Source organism: Anolis sagrei, chromosome 3, assembly GCF_037176765.1.
Source record: "Anolis sagrei isolate rAnoSag1 chromosome 3, rAnoSag1.mat, whole genome shotgun sequence".
Lineage (NCBI taxonomy): Eukaryota > Metazoa > Chordata > Lepidosauria > Squamata > Dactyloidae > Anolis > Anolis sagrei.
In genome coordinates, this window is record NC_090023.1 from 121,347,815 (window position 1) to 121,365,786 (window position 17,972).

The window sequence follows — 17,972 nt, forward strand, 5'->3', positions numbered from 1 at the left end:
AAGCTTTCCGCCGGCCATCTTTGTGAAGGGAGGGCGGGGGGCGGGATTGGGAGGGACGCTTTTCAACGGAAGCGCGAAAGAGCCGGCTTTGTCCTCGCCTCTCGGGACCCGCTTAAAAAGAGGGGTGAAGGCGTGCGTGTCTGGAGGAGTCGCCTCAGCCAGAGAGGGGAGGACTAGAAGGACGCGGGCCTGGGGACCTCCTCCTGCCTTGGAAGTCGCCTCTAACGCGGCTCTGCAGCGGGTAAGGCAGAGCGGAGGGCATTGGTTGCCTCTCCCTCGCACTGTGAGGTCAAGCGGGCCTCTCAGCCCCCCAAGTCAGGGCCCGGCGCCCCTTCCGCCCACCGCCACGTGAAGGGCTGCCACCGCGCCATGGGGAGGCCAAGGACCACCTCGGGGTGATTCCCATTTACCCCTATTTCCTTTCTCTCTCCCATCTCTCCCTCCTTCTCGCCAAAGATGTTGGAATCGAGCTGGCGTTTCAGGACTCTGGACTGCCCCACTTCAGGCCGCAGGTGAGAGGAGATGGGGAAAGTCAGAATGCCATTCCTCCTTCTTTGTTCTCATGCAGGAGGGCAGCCCCACTTTGGCCGATGTGTACCACCTCTCCAGGCATCTCTCCGTATACAGCTACACCAAGCCTGGCCAAACTTCGACCCTCCAAGTGTTTTGACTCCAGCTCCCACAATTCCTTCCTTTCCCCTTCAGCCACTTAAGCAGAAAAGGCCTGAGGTTGTTAGCAGTTGTGGGAGTTGAAGTTCAAAACACCTGGAGGGCCCAAGTTTGCCTATGCCTGCTCTTGCTGGAAAATCTATATTTATTTTTTAATATAGCAGATAACTGAAACATCATTATCTTTAAAGACCATGAGACTACTGATGTCTGTCATGATGATCATCGTAGAAGTTACTTCACCTGTAAATAATCCACAAACAATTTACACTCAAGCATTTGATCAACTGAGCTAAAGTGGTTTGAGAGCACTTTAGCAGCACCCAGAGCACCTAAACAGTCTCTCTCACTCTCTGCTTTTGTTTGAACATTGTTAATTGGAAAGGAAAACATGAAAAACAATACGATATCAATACGATAGCCCCAGCTTCTGCCAACCTAGCACTTCGAAAACATGCAAAATATGAGTAGATCAATAGGTCTGCAGGAAGGTAACAGCGCTCCATGCAGTCATGTTGGCCACATGACCTAGGAAGTGTCAATGGACAATGCCAACTCTTTGGCTTAGAAATGAAGATGAGCACCAACCCACAGAGTTGAACACAACTAGACTTAATGTCAGGGGAAACCTTTACCTATTTATATCCCGCCTTCTGTCGCCATACAGAGACTCAAAGTGGGTCACAATGAGTCACAGCTTAAAATATACAATGTACAAATATTGGAACAGTATTCAACATCGTTACTATTAAAAACAATTCAAGATAAAACCATACAAGCATATAAACCACAAATTACAACACATTTATCTTTAAACCCCTGCCTGAATAAAAGGTTTTAGCTTGCTGCCAGAACAGTGGTTCTCAGCCTTTGGTCCTCCAGGTGTTATGGACTTGAGATCCCACAATTCCTAATAGCTGGCAAACTGGTTGGGATTTCTGGGAGTTGAAGTCCAAGACGCCTGGAGGACCACTGTGCCCAAAGGACAGCAGGGAAGAGGCCATTCTGGTTTCCCTGGACAAGGAGTTCTAGGGTTGATGGGCAGCCAATGAGAGAGAAAACCCACTCTCTCGTTCCCACCAACCAAGCTTGAGATGGAGGTGGGACCAAGAGACGGGCGTCTCCTGAAGATCTCAGGGCCTGGACAGGTTCGTACAATGGGATGCGGTTGGCCAAATAGCCTGGGCCTGAACACTAGAAAAGTGGTTCTCAACCTGTGGGTCCCCGGGTGTTTTGGCCTACAACTCCCAGAAATCCCAGCCAGTTTACCAGCTGTTAGGATTTCTGGGAGTTGAAGGCCAAAACACCTGGGGACCCACAGGTTGAGAACCACTGTTTACCACTCCTGGGTTCAATGCTAGGGAATCCTTGGATTTGCAGCAGGGAACACTAAAGAGCAAACTACAATCATCACAATTCCATAGCATTGAGCCTGGGATATCACGCTGGTGTCAAACTGCATGAATCCTGGAGCATAGATGTGCCTTTGGTTATCCATTACAATTCTGTGACTGCTTTGCAGCAGAAGTTGATCATAGAGTAGCACTGGAGGACAAAAGGTGCAGCCACGCTGTAGAATGAATGAAATTCAACACCACTTTAGCTGTCATAGATCAATGTTACAGAATCACAGGGCTTGTAGTTTCTCATTAGTCTTCTCTGCCAAAAAGTGTTGTTGTCTCACCAAACTACAAACCCCAGGATTCCATAGCATTGAGCCACAGCACTTAAAGTGTCAAACTGCATTCATTCTGTGGTTAAGCGCTCACTCACTAAACTTGCCTTCTTTCTGAGTTATTATGTCATCAAGACTCAAGCTGCATAGAAACTAATAGGCTAGCTCACATGTTCCTTATCCCACCTAGAATTAGAAATTCTGCAATGAAGGTATTAGACAAGATCCTTAAATATAAACATATATTACTGAATTCCAAGTCAGGATGGCCCATACCTTAGTATTTCCAGAGGCTATGCATGGTTGGACAGTGAAGAAAGCTTACAGCAGGAAAATAAATTCATTTGACATGTTGTGATGAAGACAATTCTATGGATACCATCAACTGCCAAAAGGAAAAAAAGAAATTCACTCACCACACTGTCAAAACTGTCCTCAATATTATTATCCTTCCTATACAGATCTTCAGTATAGTCTCGCCACCTTCTCTTGATCTCTTCAGTTTCTGTTAGGTCCTTGCCATCTTTGTTGCCATCCGCTGAAAGTAAATTGTCTTTAATACTTGTGTTAGGATTCAGCATGTGGTACAAAAAGAATAAGATATGGCTCAATGATTCTCTAGCTTCAAATATTTAATAGTACAAATAATCAAGAATATAAGGCAGTGAATAATTATTATTTAAGTCTGAAATGGGTTGCCTTTGAAAACTGTCCGGAAGCTTCAACTGGTCCAACGGACAACAGCCAGATTGCTAACTGGAGCGGCTCTCAGGGAGCATACAACCTCCTTGTTGCGCCAGCTCCACTGGCTGCCAGTTTGCTACCGGGCACAATTCAAAGTGCTGGTTCTAGCCTATAAAGTCCTAAATGGTTCTGGCCCAACTTACCTGTCCGAACGTATCTCCCCTTATGAACCATCTAGGACCTTGAGATTATCCGGAGAGGCTTTGCTCTCGGCCCCTCCTTCGTCCCAGGTACGTTTGGCGGGGACGAGAGACAGGGCCTTCTCAGTGGTGGCCCTCTGGCTATGGAATGCTCTCCCCAGAGAGATTAGATCTGCTCCCTCCCTCTTAACGTTTCGGAAGCAACACAAAACGTGGCTGTTTGAGCAAGCGTTCACAAACAGAGTAACGGATACAGATAACTGATATAGGAACTGATGACTGATTATGGAACTGAACAATGCTTGACAATAAGGAGACACCAATGATGTTGTTTTTATTGTTGTGAGATTTATGTAATTTTAATGTTTTAAATTGTATTATGATACTATGTATACTGTTTTGTTGGAAACCGCCTTGAGTCACCGATAGGCTGAGAAAGTGAGAGAAATCTACACCTCGGAAGGGGAATTCACTCCTTATGGGGGAAAAGTGTCTCCATTGAAGTTTTATTGCCAATCCTTGTTTCCACAACAAGCCAATTTTTTCAAAATCCTATTATCACAGGGACAGAAAGTGAGGTGAAATCTTCTGAATTGAGGCACATATAGCAAAACAAATCCCTATGCTATCCAAAGCTACAAAAAATTAGCTGGAGTTACACTTTTAAAATGTCCCCTTTCTGACTTACATACAAATCCAGCTTAAGAACAAATCTAGAGAACCTATCTTGATCATAACCTGGAGACTGTTTTTATAAAAGATTTAGGATATGCCTAAAATGAAGATTGAAATCAAATCCAGATTTCCAGTAAATCAAAATCAGTGTCTCTGTATTACAGAGCATTTAATTAAGGTATAATAAAAACAATGACGTGTCAGATCAGCATAGTGTTGATGGGGATGTGGTTCTTTGGGTTCTTATTGTAATTTGTGGTGGGTACCACACTATCTCCCTCACCTGGGAAGACCTATTATTTATTTATTTATTTATTTTACTTTACTTGTATACCGCCGTTTCTCAGCCCAACAGGCGACTCAACGCGGTTTACAACAAGGATAAAAAACAATCAGTGATAAACAATTTAAAACCATAAGAGCATAGTATACAAAATTGACATAACAATAAGACAGTGTAATACATCTCATAACTAGAATTGTGATCCAATTCGTCGTCCATATTTCCATTCCTGTAATCAAAAGGAGAATTGGATCAAGATGTGAATGTGATAGTCCTGTGAAACATCATTATGGACCCAGGAATACAGAAGTATTCTATATACAGAAAAGCTTTAGTCTGTTTTATACTTAGAACAGCCAAACAGGTTACAGTTAGTAATTGGAAGGGGAAAAATGACAGAAAACCGGTGTAATAAATCTTGGAAGTTAACTCTAATAGAGAAGCTGACCTGTCAGGTCAGAAAAGCAAACAAAGATAATCCCTCATTTGAAGCAGCTTGTTTTTCATTTATTGAGTACATGAATAATATGGAAAATAGAGAAAGACAGATGTCAATAGCACATGGAACCCCATGTACAAGATTAGTACATGATCTAAAGTGAGAAATACTAACAGCAGTCTGGAATATGACCTTTAACTGAATTTTTCTGCCCGTAACAAGTAAAGTAATGACTTTTATTTTAAAAACAAACCAAGACCACATCAAAAGCAACAGAGCAGAAAAGGATAGAGAGAGATGGGTATTGAAAGACTGGGTTACACACAGAGTTTCTGGAAGCAATGCCAGAACATTTTCATTGCTACCTTTTTTGTAAAATGTGACCTGTGACAATCTTCTTTTTTCTATACTACCACTCGTCACTCAAAATGAATTTGGCTTTTTTCCTGTTATAAACATTCAAACCAGGAAAGTATGGATTTTAAAGAAACTAAAATAGTACTCTTTGATTTCAAATTGATCTCAGTGGGATTTCCTTGTAAATGGGATTCTTTCTTAGGGCTTAGAATAATTGCCTGTCTGTCCTTTGTACATTGTAATTCATAATCCTCTCAGTCAATATAATTCTGCCTAAAGATAGAGCAGTGGTGCTTTTATGTATATAAAATATAAATCTATCTGCTTAAGGAATTGATCAGTTTTAGTTGTGTATTTACAATCCATGACCTGCCCCACTTGAAAATATTACATGTGCTTGTGTACGTTATGTGTACACATTTACATATACAAGGTGAGCATCCCTTATCTTAAATTCTGAATATCCAAAATACTCCGAAATCTAAAATATACTTCAGCATAGATGGTGGAGATATAGAGTCTTTTGCTTTTTGATGGTTCAGTGCACACGAACTTTGATACATGAATACAGTTGTTAAAAGAGATTATGTGTATAAGGTGTATATGAAGCACAGATTTATTTCCTCTTTAGAGTTGGGTCCCATCTCTAAGATATCTCACTATGTAAGGAAAGGCATGGCTGTTATGTATATGTATCCCATTATGTATCCATATGGAAATATTATTTTGGTATTCCAATTGCAAAATTGGAGACGATGTAGTCACCCAGTTTGGAAGGGCCATACTGTGATGGCACACCCGAGCCTTTGTGGAAAATTATATTCTCTGGCTTTACTCGGTGGCTATCTGTTACCTTCTATTGAGATTTAGAACCCTTAACAGACAGAAGCACTTTGAGGCGAGGTAAAAAGATAACCAAAATAAATTTACTGAAACAAGGCGAATGAAGGGTTAACTCCACCCGGGACTATCCTGAGGTAACTTAAAACAATACATTACATAGGGAGCACCGGCTGGATGAAGACATCTCTCTAGGGTGTTTGAAAGTCTCTTTTGCCTCTGGTGCCAAGTGATGGCTAAAGACTGCCTTCATCTTCTCTCTTTAAGAAGCTTGGGTTGGCCAACACTTCGATTGTCCTTTGGACTGATGGTAAATGTAGCAGTAGCTGTATGTGCTAAGAAATGCCTGTTGGATTGATAGGCCTAGGATTTCCAGAAGTGTCCAGGCCTCTATTGCTCTACTTATACAGGGTGAGGCAGCATAACTTCCTTTTTTAAAATGTGCACCATTCAGTCGGTTGAAGACGTGGCGGTGCGCTAGTGGTCTCGTTTGAGAGGCAGGAGTATAAAGTTTTGTTCTGACACAGTTCAGTCGCCATCCTGTGTTGGAACAGTGAGGAGCGTGCTTTTGCCATTGAGGTCTACTTTTCGAGCGGATTTGGAGTGGCCGGCCCGCTCTCCAGATTTGGCCCCTTGTGATTTTTTTCTATGGGGTTTTTTGAAATCCCATGTTTATGTGAACCGTCCAAGGACCCTACAAGACCCCTCCCCACCCCTCCCCACACTAAATTTTTAACGACTTTATATAACCGAAAAACCCCTAACCCCCCCCCCCCCCACTCCTCTGTTTTTATTCGCTGTATCTGGAAAATTTTTCTAATAAAGAATATTAAAAAAAAAAGATTTGAAGACCAACATCCAGGAAGAAATTGCCAACATAACGCCTGCTATGCTGGCAAGAGTCATGACAAATGCCAGAAATTGGTTTACTCAGTGTATGGAGAATGGGGGATGTCACCTACCTAATTTGATCTTCAAAACTACATAAAAACAAAACTTTAGGTATGCACCTACATTATAAAAAAACTCTGATTCATACAATGGGTTTTATTAAGTTTTGAAAAAAGGAAGTTATACTGCCTCACCCTGTAGGAAGGAGGAGGAGTCCAGCATAGAGCTCTGGGGAAAAGGAACAAACCGAGGCAGGCCTCTGAGGTGTCTTAAGCTCCACTCACAAACTAATATAAGCAAGGTAACTACACTATAGGAAAACGGGGAACTAAAGCAGAGGAGAGGAGAAGGCAGAGCCAAGACTTCATACATACTATGAAGGAAAAGAGGTCTAATATATATTAAGTGCCCATAATTCTGTGACAACTTGTATGGCAAGATGTTATAGAAGTATTCTGAGGGATTCTTTTCTCCTGTGTCCTCATTGTTTTAGGTCTCAACTCTACTGTTGTCCACCTGATGGAGAATCTGGCAGGCAGCCTACCTGCAGGAGCAGTGGCTGCTGTACTGAAGCCCAGTGAGGGACCACCTGAAGGGAGTCAAACTGTATGTGGATATGACTTTGATTGTGGATTGGATTATCATGCCTTACTCCAGTCTTACCTCACAACGGGTTTCCAAGCTACCAGCTTTGGTCAGGCTGTCAATGAGGTTAATCATATGGTAAGTAGCTAAAGTTATTCATGAACGGCAATAGGATTTAGGGGCAACGTTCTTTCCTATTGGTTTTGACATCATGTATCTCACACAGAACAAGCAGACACACATACAGTTGACCAAGATTACAGAAATACTGCCTGTCCCTTTCTTCACTGCACTTCTTCCCACAAAGAATGTACAAACTCTTAACCCTAAACCTTATGTGTACTGTATTGTATCACATAATAGTCACATTTTATCCTTTTTTAATCCAAAAATATAATATTACTTGATAAAAATAAAATTCTGCCTTTGCTACTCCGGTTTGGGGGGGGGGGGTTGTATGTGGGGTTTTCTTTCTTCTATTCTCTGTGTTGGGCTTTTTAAAAACTGCTTTGCCTCAGAGGAAGGAGGAGGGAAGATTCTCCCTACCGTTCTTCTTTCTCTGAATCCAGAACTATGAACCCAAACTAGTTTCAATTTTATCTTTCTTTTCTGTGGGGAAAAATCTTGCTTACAGATAAAGTGGCATAAGTGTTATTTTTTTAGCAAATCTTCATTTTCTGTTTTCAGTGTCTCATTTGTTTTTCCTAGAATGCAAGAGGTTTAAATTATTGGCCTCTTTTGTTTCCGTGTTCATTTTTTCTTACATCAGCTATACATTTTTGTCACCTATATTTAGCTGTATTGGGCAGAATAGTATTTAAGCCTTCATTGCCTGTGTTCTGTGTTTGCGTTGAAGCTTGATTCAAATAGGTATACTCTCCACTGCAGATTGAAGCAAAGCTGGCCCCATTACAGGAGGATGCAGGAGACCATACTGACCTCAATCCTTGTCCACGGCGTCTGACAGGCTGCACCATCTTTTTGGGCTTCACCTCCAACCTCATCAGCTCAGGTGTCCGTGAGACCATCCGCTACCTGGTGCAACACAATATGGTATTGCCCAACCCCAAGGAGATTTTCTTACCTTCTTAGGAAAAGCATTTTTGAGTTATGTGCATCAGAGGAAATGTACTGCGGGAAATAGACTCCTTTGTGCTCTAAAATGCAATCACCTTGAAATGCCTTTCCAAAGTACACAGTCTCTGACATCTAAATGACTAGAGAATTTTAAGGAACAACAACAACAACAACAAAATCATGTTTCTTCAGTTGTAAGACACCATTGATTTTAAGACACATCCTAACTTCGGTAAAAGCATTAATTAAAAAGTTATTCTAAAAACAATAAAATAAATTTAAAGCATTTCATCAAAAGACAATAGAATCCATAACATAGCACAACACATAATTAGAAGTCCTTTACATTTTGTTTCAAAAAATGTGATGGCACCAGAATGTTTTTGGATGAGACCAATAGCAAAGCCATTCAAAGACTAAGAACAGTTAAAAAAGTTCAAAGACTAAGACCAGTCACCGAAAAGGCACTCTTCCTACCAAACAATTCTGAAAAAGTATTGGGACAGAAAGCAGGATCTCTCCAGATAATATTGAAAGTCTAATGGTCTTGTAACGAGATATACTATATTTTAAATAGACTGCACTCAAGCCGTATAGGACTTTCCAGTTCAATATCAGCACTTTGAATTGTGCTCCAAATGGATTGACAGCCAGCAGAACTGTTACAACAAGTGAGTTCTGTGACCCTAAGCCAGTGGTTCTCAACCTGTGGGTCCCCAGGTGTTCTGACCTACAACTCCCAGAAATCCCATCCAGTTTACCAGCTGTTAGGATTTCTGGGAGTTGAAGGCCAAAACATCTGGGGACCCACAGGTTGAGAACCACTGCCCTAGAAGCACTGGGGTTTGTCAGGCATTATAATCTATCTCAATTTCTGTAGGTGGATGTATTGGTAACTACAGCAGGTGGTGTAGAGGAAGATCTGATCAAGTGCTTGGCACCTACCTATATTGGAGACTTCAGCTTGCGTGGAAAGGAACTACGGCAGAGTGGAATCAACAGGTATTAATGCATATGCTTCTCAATGTGGGGCAAGAAGGAACAATGTAGGAGCACGGTTCTATCCATGTCCTTCTCTCCTCCAGGATCGGAAATCTGCTGGTGCCCAATGACAATTACTGCAAATTTGAGGATTGGCTCATGCCAATCCTAGATCAGATGGTGATGGAACAGGACACAGAGGTGAGAACTAATTAGTTTGGGATGGATTATTTGGGTGTTAATTTCCCTCTGTTTGGCACTGATAACAAGTGCAAATCTTCCTCTTTCAGAATGAAATAAGGTATGGTGGAGGATAAGATGGCAAAAGAGACAAGTCTTATTTGATGTACTCATAAGTTCATAGTGTGATTACATGGACAATTCTTCATTCACATTTTATTGCTAATAGCATTAATTTATTACCCTCCATTTGACTGAATCTTTCTTCCTTTGAAATCTACCAGTGCTTTGCTAATACTTTGCTTTCCAGTCAGTCTAACTATATTGCTGGCTTCCTTGTTCTTCAGGGCGTGAAGTGGACTCCATCAAAGCTCATAGCTCGACTTGGGAAGGAAATCAACAATCCTGAATCAGTTTATTACTGGGCACAAAAGGTAGGAAGAGGAAGATTTTTTTGCATAGTTTGATATCTCAGATTATTGTGTTCTGGATACAACATTCTTTCTTTGACATTTCACAGTGAGATAGGTTTCGTCCCATTTCTGATCATCAGAGGTCCTCTGTTATATGCAGTGTTCCAAAAAAACCCTTGTTTTCTTAACAGACATTCACTTTATTTTTCGATTGCTTGCTTTGGTGTTTCCTCCCCTCACAAACAGACCTAAGAGATGGCTGAGCTGTATGCATTTAGTTTGTCTCTGAACAAGACAGGCATTTTAAGACAATCTCCCACCACTCTGTCATCTCTCTTGCTTCTACCTAGTGAAATGTCCGTTTCCACTAACTCTGCAAACTGTTTTTGGCAGAACAGCATCCCTGTGCTAAGCCCAGCAATAACAGATGGTTCCCTGGGAGATATGATTTTCTTTCACTCCTATAAGAAGCCAGGTCTTGTGCTGGACATCGTAGAAGGTAAGGCAGCATTTCTGTAATATCACTTAAATCTCTTTATAAAGGCTGGCCATTAACTTTCCAGTAGTTTTGATTTTCAGAAATTGGTTTATAAATGGAAATCACATTCCAGTATTTCAAACTGAAATTCATTTAGGCGATAACTTGTGACAGAGTATGATTGATTTCCAAGGGTAGAGTCTTGGTGGTGGTCCATAAGTGACTATAGAGAACTACAAGTAGTCCTCAAGTTACAAACTAGACATTTACTGCTTCTTGGCAGGGGGTTGGACTGAATGGCCCATGAGTCTCTTCCAACTCTATGATTCTAAGAGGTTCTGTAGGTGTATTCTTAAGTTGAATTTGTATGTAAGTTGGAACAGGTAAAAATGTAGGTGTAATTCAAGTTTTAGTGTATATATTTTTAAGTATACATATATATGCATGCTTTGGATCACATAGGGAAGGGTTAACACCCCTGTGGCATTTGATTTGCTGTCTGTATCCCTGTTCAGAAGATTTCATCTCGTTTTCTGTCCCTGTGATAAGTGGATTTTGAAAAATTTGCCTTGTTGTGGAAAGCATCTGTGGAGACACTTTTCCCCATGAGGTGAATTTCCCTTCCAAGGGATAGATTTTTCTTACTTCCTGTTGTCTCACCCCTGTTCTTAACTATGAGTAATTTGTAAGTAAGATATTTGTAACTCTGAGACTGCCTGTATTCTGGATCCACATGGTTTTTCCCGATGAGGATAAAGATTTCCAGATGGAAAGTGGCCACAAGAAGGAGTTGCTTGATGCACCTTCCTCTTGCCATGTTTCTCCCTTTTGCCCTCTATTTGTGTCTCTACAAAATCCATGGCATTGTTGTTAACAGCTAACCTCCAGTTAGAACACTCAAGGGCCTGGACTTCCCAGTTCTCAGTGTTTATTCCACATTTTTAAAGGTTAGCTTTAAGCTCATCTTTAAATGTCTTTTGTTGTCCACCGACACTAGATATTTTTTAATTTTAGCAGGTCCAGTTGGAATGGAGCCAATGTTCATGTATTCTGTGAGCTGTCGTTGGGAATCCTTGTATACTAAGAACTCAAAATTATATTTACCATCTCAAGGCTTGCCACTTTGTCATATATTATTGTTTGTTTGTTTATTTGTTTATTTCTTCCACTCTTGTAGATCTGAGACTCATCAATACCCAGGCTATCTTTGCACGAAAGACAGGAATGATAATCTTGGGTGGAGGCCTTGTCAAACACCATATTGCTAATGCCAACCTGATGGTAAGGTATACTGGTGTTCAGTGGGTAGAGAGTGTCAGAATTTGTCATGGAGGAGGGAGATGCAACAAAGTTATTGAGTGAGATTTTATTTTTATATATATATATATATATATATATATATATATATATATATATATATATAAAAATCTTGGGTGGAGGCCTTGTCAAACACCATATTGCCAATGCCAACCTGATGGTACGGTACACTGGTGTTCAATGGGTAGAGTGTCAGGATTTGTCATGGAGGAGGGAGATGCAACGAAGTTATTGAGTAAGATACATGTTTGTAGAAGAGCAAGTACTTGTGTACTTGTGTAGAGATGACATGGTACTTTTATTTGCCTGTTGGTTTATCTTGGGGTAGTGTTTTTTATGGGATGCAAAAAATACTTTGTCAAGAAGCTTTGTCTTCTACTTAACTGAGAGAATATATTTTGAGCGTATGCACAGGTTGTACTGTTATCCACTTAAACTACATAGAATTAATAATGGACTTTCCAAATTATGTTGGAAAAATTGGGTAGAAATAGGGAATTGGATCCATGCATGGCTAATGTGCCAAAAAGTATGGAGATTCTGGAATGATGTCCTAGCATATATGGAGCAAATAGTGGGGGAAACAGTGCCCTTCAGGGAAGCTCTACTAATGATTTCTGCATTTGAAAGTAAGAATAAGGACATGGTCAATGAAAACCTTATATTACTCATGTTATGTGCCACAAGACTTGAAATAAACAAAACCTTTTAGAGAATTTTTCAATAAAGAATAAACAGCCATATTGGAAAAACTAACGTATAAATTAAGATTAGCAAAAAGAGAAACAAAAGATTTATTTGATAAAACTTGGAAACCATTTATTAGCTTCATGTTAACTGTATTTAATTTTTCTTCTATGTATTTTATCACACACACAGACACATATATAATGTCATAATCTCTATGACATAAAGTTTTATGACAATATGTTTTAGTTATGCTGGTAGGCGGGTAAGAAACGACGGCAACAACAATAAAAGCAAATTATGAATTCAAACCGCCAGATGACCAAGAAAGATTGTGGATGAACAATTAGAAAATATATTACAATACTTACCATATATGTAATGGATGAAATTTGAATATGTAGAAGTAATAGAACTGAAAGAGCTATTTTTTAAAATAACACTATGTGAATGATGGGGTAGGAGTTGGGGGTGGGGGTATAGATCTGGGAATAGACGGTGTAACAAGACAACTGTATTATGAAATGTTTTAAAATAAGTAAATACAGATTTTTAAATTTAAAAAAGAAACTTTGCCTTTATTTATGAGGTGTGATAACCCTGAGTGTAAATCTGGGAAGGTTGTCTGTTACTTTGGGTCTGGTGTGTTGAGTAGATCTTCTGTTGTTTTGGAACCCTCTGCATGCTATATGTCTGATGCCACCAATTCTTCCAATTCTCCAGAGAAACGGTGCTGACTTCTCTGTATACATCAACACCGCCCAGGAGTTTGATGGCTCAGACTCAGGAGCTCGGCCTGATGAGGCAGTCTCCTGGGGAAAGATCCGCTTGGATGCCAAGCCTGTCAAGGTGTGTACAGAGCAAAAAGCTGTGAATTCCCTTTCATGATGCTTACAAACCCTTTTACAGAATAATGCTTTTAAATCCATAAAATAAAGTTTCAAAGAAAATCAATTATATTGGAATGCATTTATCAAAATATATGTTTAAAAGCCTCATACAAATATCAGATTCAAGAATATATATGATTCTTTATTTAACTTATTAGCATATGAATTCCATGTTGTCCAGGTGTGCATTTTCTAAACCTGTATATTAGAACCACTCATTTTTTGCTCCCGTATCTCTGTGTGTGTGTGTGTGTTACTTTCCTCCCCTGCCCCCCCCCCCAAACCAAACCTCAAATGTCCCTATCAAAAAGACCCCATTCCCTCCCTCTTTTTTCCTCTCCTCAGTCAATGAAGGAATGAGGATCTTTTTGGAATTGTTTTGGTTTGAGGGGAAGAAACTGAGGAAAAGGAACACACAAATATAAGAGCGAACAATGAAGATTTCTAATCAATACCATGAGAAAATCCACACACGGAAAAACACTGGGTGTATATATTCTAATTTGAAATATAGACATGGTAAAGTTGGATTTTATTTTGTAAACACGTGTCCATGTAGAGGCTGGTGTTGCTTAGCCTGAATAATAACTTTAAGATGTGGGGATTCTCTTTGACAGGGTGGAACACATGTCAGTGTTAGACAACCAATTAATTTAATTGATTAATGGTTACAGGTGTTTAAATTCGAATGTAGTGTGTGTGTATATGTGTCGTTCTGAATGGATTTAAAGCTTTCATATCTAGCTTTATGGCTGGGAAAAGGCTTCTTTCAAGGAACACCAAACTCCTCCAAGGATTTTGGTTTACACTCCAGTTGTAGTAAGTTTTTGAATATCAGCAAGTTCATCTTTGGCTAGATTAGTACTCTTGATGCAGTTTAAATTCCTAAGAAAAAGGTGTGATGTTTAGTGTTCAATTTATTTTTTGTAACTTTCAAGAGAACAGACACATTAAATATATAGACCCCAAGAGTTAAGATCCCCCTCTGTAGAGTAAAGGAGGACAATAGAGCATGGGGACGGAGGCATAGTTTTCACAAGTCACCATTGGAGTTTATGGTTGTCTCATCTAGTCTTATGAGAGGCAACATTGAGCATTGGACTAAGTGAGATACTGGAGTTCGAATCCCTGCTTTGACGTGGAAACCCGCTGGGTGAAATTGACTAAGTTACATTATTTCATGCTTAGAGAGAGGCAAAAGCAAACCTCTCTGAACAAATCTTGCAAAGTAAACAATGTGGTAGGTTGGTCTTAGGAATGCTGTAACTCATAAACAAGCTAAAGTCACACAACAAGTCTTAACGAGGTCTCATTTTAGTATCAATAAGCAAAAAGAATTTTTGGAGCACTCTTAAGTTTTTGCTCACAGTGTTCTCTTTTGGCAGGTTTATGCTGATGCTTCCCTCGTTTTCCCACTGCTTGTTGCACAGACGTTTGCACAGAAACCAAATGCCTTTGTTCCAGAGAAGCAAAATGATTGAACTGTTGACTGCTGCATGAATGAGGCATCACAACATCTTTTAGGAACTGTTTGGACTCATATTGCATGATACTGTAGTGCCGCTGCAGTTGCTGGCACTTGTCCTGGATCTTTTTTAAGTTTGGGTGAAAGGAAGACATTTTGACTGCTTGAACATAATGTTCCGCATCCTCCATACTACTAGAGGCTATGTACCCAGTCCTATGCTCAGAACTGTCAAGCTTAGGCGCAACTTGACGGAAGGAATGCTAGATCTTACAGACACTGCTTTGCAAAAATAAGGACTCTGAAAGCTTAAGTTACAAAAGAAAACTCAGTTTACTAAGCACACAGCTAATACATCCATCTTTAGCGAGCGACATACAGGAAGAGACAGTAAAACCGAAAGCCAAAACACTCCTCTGCAGTTGTTTATCTTTCTCTAGCTTCAAGCTGGCAACTCCCTTAAAGTTCTCATCAGAACATAGCTTATCTCAAGTTCTCAAGTTCACATAATCACAGCCTCAACTCTAAACATTTCAGCACAGCAGTTTCCATTCTCAGTGGCATCCATATTTGCAATACAAAGAAGCACATTTAAAACACATACATAGCTCAATAAATCCTGACAAGAAGACAGTCAGAATATGGGCACCTGGTTTTCTCGTTGACCCTGTAATCACGAGCTGTCTGCTAAATTTGCAATTTCTTAACGTTTTTCATCATGTTCTGATCATCTTTTCAATTCTATTGTACAAAGTTTCTTTGGCAGTGGGTTCTTAAATTTTCTCCTTAAATTTGGCAGTGGGTTCTTGTATTTTCTCCTTCTCTTGTCATGGGCCTGGCCATATCTCTATGTTCACAGCCTGCAACAACTCATTTTAACTTGTGACTTTTTTTCTGTCAGTTTTATTTATTTGGTGTATTTGTGGAATCAGCTTGAGAGCACCAGCCTCTTAATAAACCACATCAGTGTGCAGGATTATTTTGGTTTGGGGGCCATGGAAATGTTTTGTGGTGCACTTGGATTTTGTGGTGCACTTCAGTTCTCAACATAATGTGTTGGAGGCAATGCAGGGCAGAGAGACCACAAGTGTACTGGGCATGCACACCTGATTCCCCGCCATAGACCTAGCAAACTATAAGTGGAATAACTATGATGTACTCGCAGTGAACTCTTCCAGTGTTTTCACAGACTGACTATTCTGTGACCCTTAAAAATCAGGTCTCTTTGGGCTCTTAGGGAGATCCCAGTGGGAATGTATTCATTATGTGTTGTATCTTTGTATGACAAGCATGTCAGTCTCTTTTTTCTTTATAGTTTTATTTTGGATCCACCTCTAATAGCAAAAACTACATGATTTCAGTATTAAAGGGAATACTTACGTTCTACAATTCTTAATCTGTCATTAAAAATAATAACAGCCTGACCACTGACTTCCCAATGCTGTTGGAGAAGGTTTGAAGAGAAACTATATCTATTGCAGTGCCTTGGACAATTGGGAGCGGTTTGAAGGGAAATGACTGGGAAACTTGGAGAGCTGCAGTTGTATTCAGCCAAATACAATTGTGGAGTTTGTTTCCAAAAGGTACCAAATTTTAAAAAAGAAAAATGAGTTATAGATGGCAGTGCATTGTTGGTTTGAGTAGGATATTATGGACAGATCAAAACTATTAAAATGTATCAAATCACGTTGATACAGCGTTTGGAAATGGCATTTGATAGCAAAAGAATGCACATCCTCAGCACATTTTTCTCCGATTCCTGTAAATTTTGCTCAGAAACACACTCCAGAATTATAATTTTAGCAGGTGAGGTCTGATTTTTTAAAATTTGTTCCACAGTAATTAATCTCATGTTTTTAAAATATTAGTATATGTATTTTCATATGATACCTCATTGATGTGCAAATGTTACAGTGGTGGATCTTAAGTTGCTTATTGACCTGATTTGTTCACGTATAATAAATGAACTGTGGAATTGATGTTAAAATAAAATAAAAAACTATCACGCTTAATTTATGCCACTTCTTAAATGACAATTTTATGGTAAAGTTGGGTAGCTGAGAGGACTCCAGTCTTCCCCAGAAGTCCATTCACAATTGCAATCCCTTGATTAGAAATGAATTGTGCTTTCTTCCTCCCAAAATTCTGATTAGGCTGGGATAGGAATCAGAACTCAATATCTTTCCTATATTGTCTTCTCAAACTAGTTTCTAGCCTTTTTCATGTTGCATCAAAGAAACAGAAAGTACATAATGTTGGGAACTGAGAGGATTAGCAGTTCATGAGAGAGCTGGTATTAGAGTTCACATATGAGCTTGCATTTGTTTTGCATTTTGGGAATTATTTTCCCTGATATGTTCTGGTTGTTAATTCTCTCTCATCTTTTCCTGGCTAGTGCACTTTGAAAAGACTTTCTGTCTGTTCCTGTTTCCCTTCCCAACAAATCCTTACTCCATCTCAAGCTCACAACCCAAAACCAGCAAGTAATTCTAAGTAAACCCAGAAAATACTTCCTGCTGTGTCTTTTTAAATTCAAATGCTTTGAGTACAGAGAGAATTTCCTCATCTACTTTTAGATGAAAGATGTATCTATGCAGTTTAGATTGATATGAGAGACATCGCAGTATTCTCAATTTCCATGACATAAATATTGAACAAATAAACATTTTGATGTTCAGCATTTATCTGTATACCTCTCTTTTTGCATGCTAGATTATTTCTTCTTGTTATATCAGGAAATTAGCTGTTAAAAAGGAAGGCATATGATATATTATGAATAAATGCATGTAGCGCTCTCTTTGTATATTAAGTTTCATTCCTATCCATGTACAGGCAGTCCCTGGTTACAAATATCCATCTTACAAATGACTCATAGTTAAGAACAGGGGTGAGACAACAGGAAATGAGAGAAATCTACCCCTTGGAAGGGAAATTCGCTCTCGGAAGAGTTATCATGGGGAAAAGGTGTCTCCATTGAAGCTTTCTCACCAGTCCGGTTTTTCCACAAACAATTTTTTTAAAATCCAATTCTCACAGAGAGAGAAAGTGAGGTAAAAATCTTCTGAATAGGCATTGACAGTAAAACAAAGTCTACAAAACAAACACTTCCCTATGCTATCCAAAGCTCCCTCTCCCTCTCTCTATATATATATTAGGCATGGTTAGGTACCGTCGGAATCTTCGTAA

At 39.7% G+C, this 17,972-nt stretch overlaps 1 protein-coding gene across 2 annotated transcripts; it reads left to right on the forward strand.

The window, feature by feature from the left end:
* Positions 1-32: 32 nt before the first annotated feature.
* DHPS (deoxyhypusine synthase) lies at positions 33-17,466 on the forward strand. 2 transcript variants are annotated; one of them, XM_060769502.2, is made up of 11 exons: positions 33-241; positions 457-512; positions 7,207-7,436; positions 8,187-8,351; positions 9,256-9,377; positions 9,461-9,557; positions 9,884-9,970; positions 10,343-10,448; positions 11,605-11,708; positions 13,155-13,280; positions 14,707-17,466. In XM_060769502.2, the coding sequence occupies exons 3-11, from the start codon at positions 7,233-7,235 to the stop codon at positions 14,800-14,802; spliced, it is 1,107 nt and encodes a 368-aa protein (XP_060625485.1). In that variant the 5' UTR covers positions 33-241; positions 457-512; positions 7,207-7,232; the 3' UTR covers positions 14,803-17,466. The 2 variants fall into 2 exon arrangements, with proteins under 2 accessions (XP_060625485.1, XP_060625486.1); XM_060769503.2 differs by lacking the exon at positions 457-512.
* The last annotated feature ends 506 nt before the right edge of the window (positions 17,467-17,972 follow it).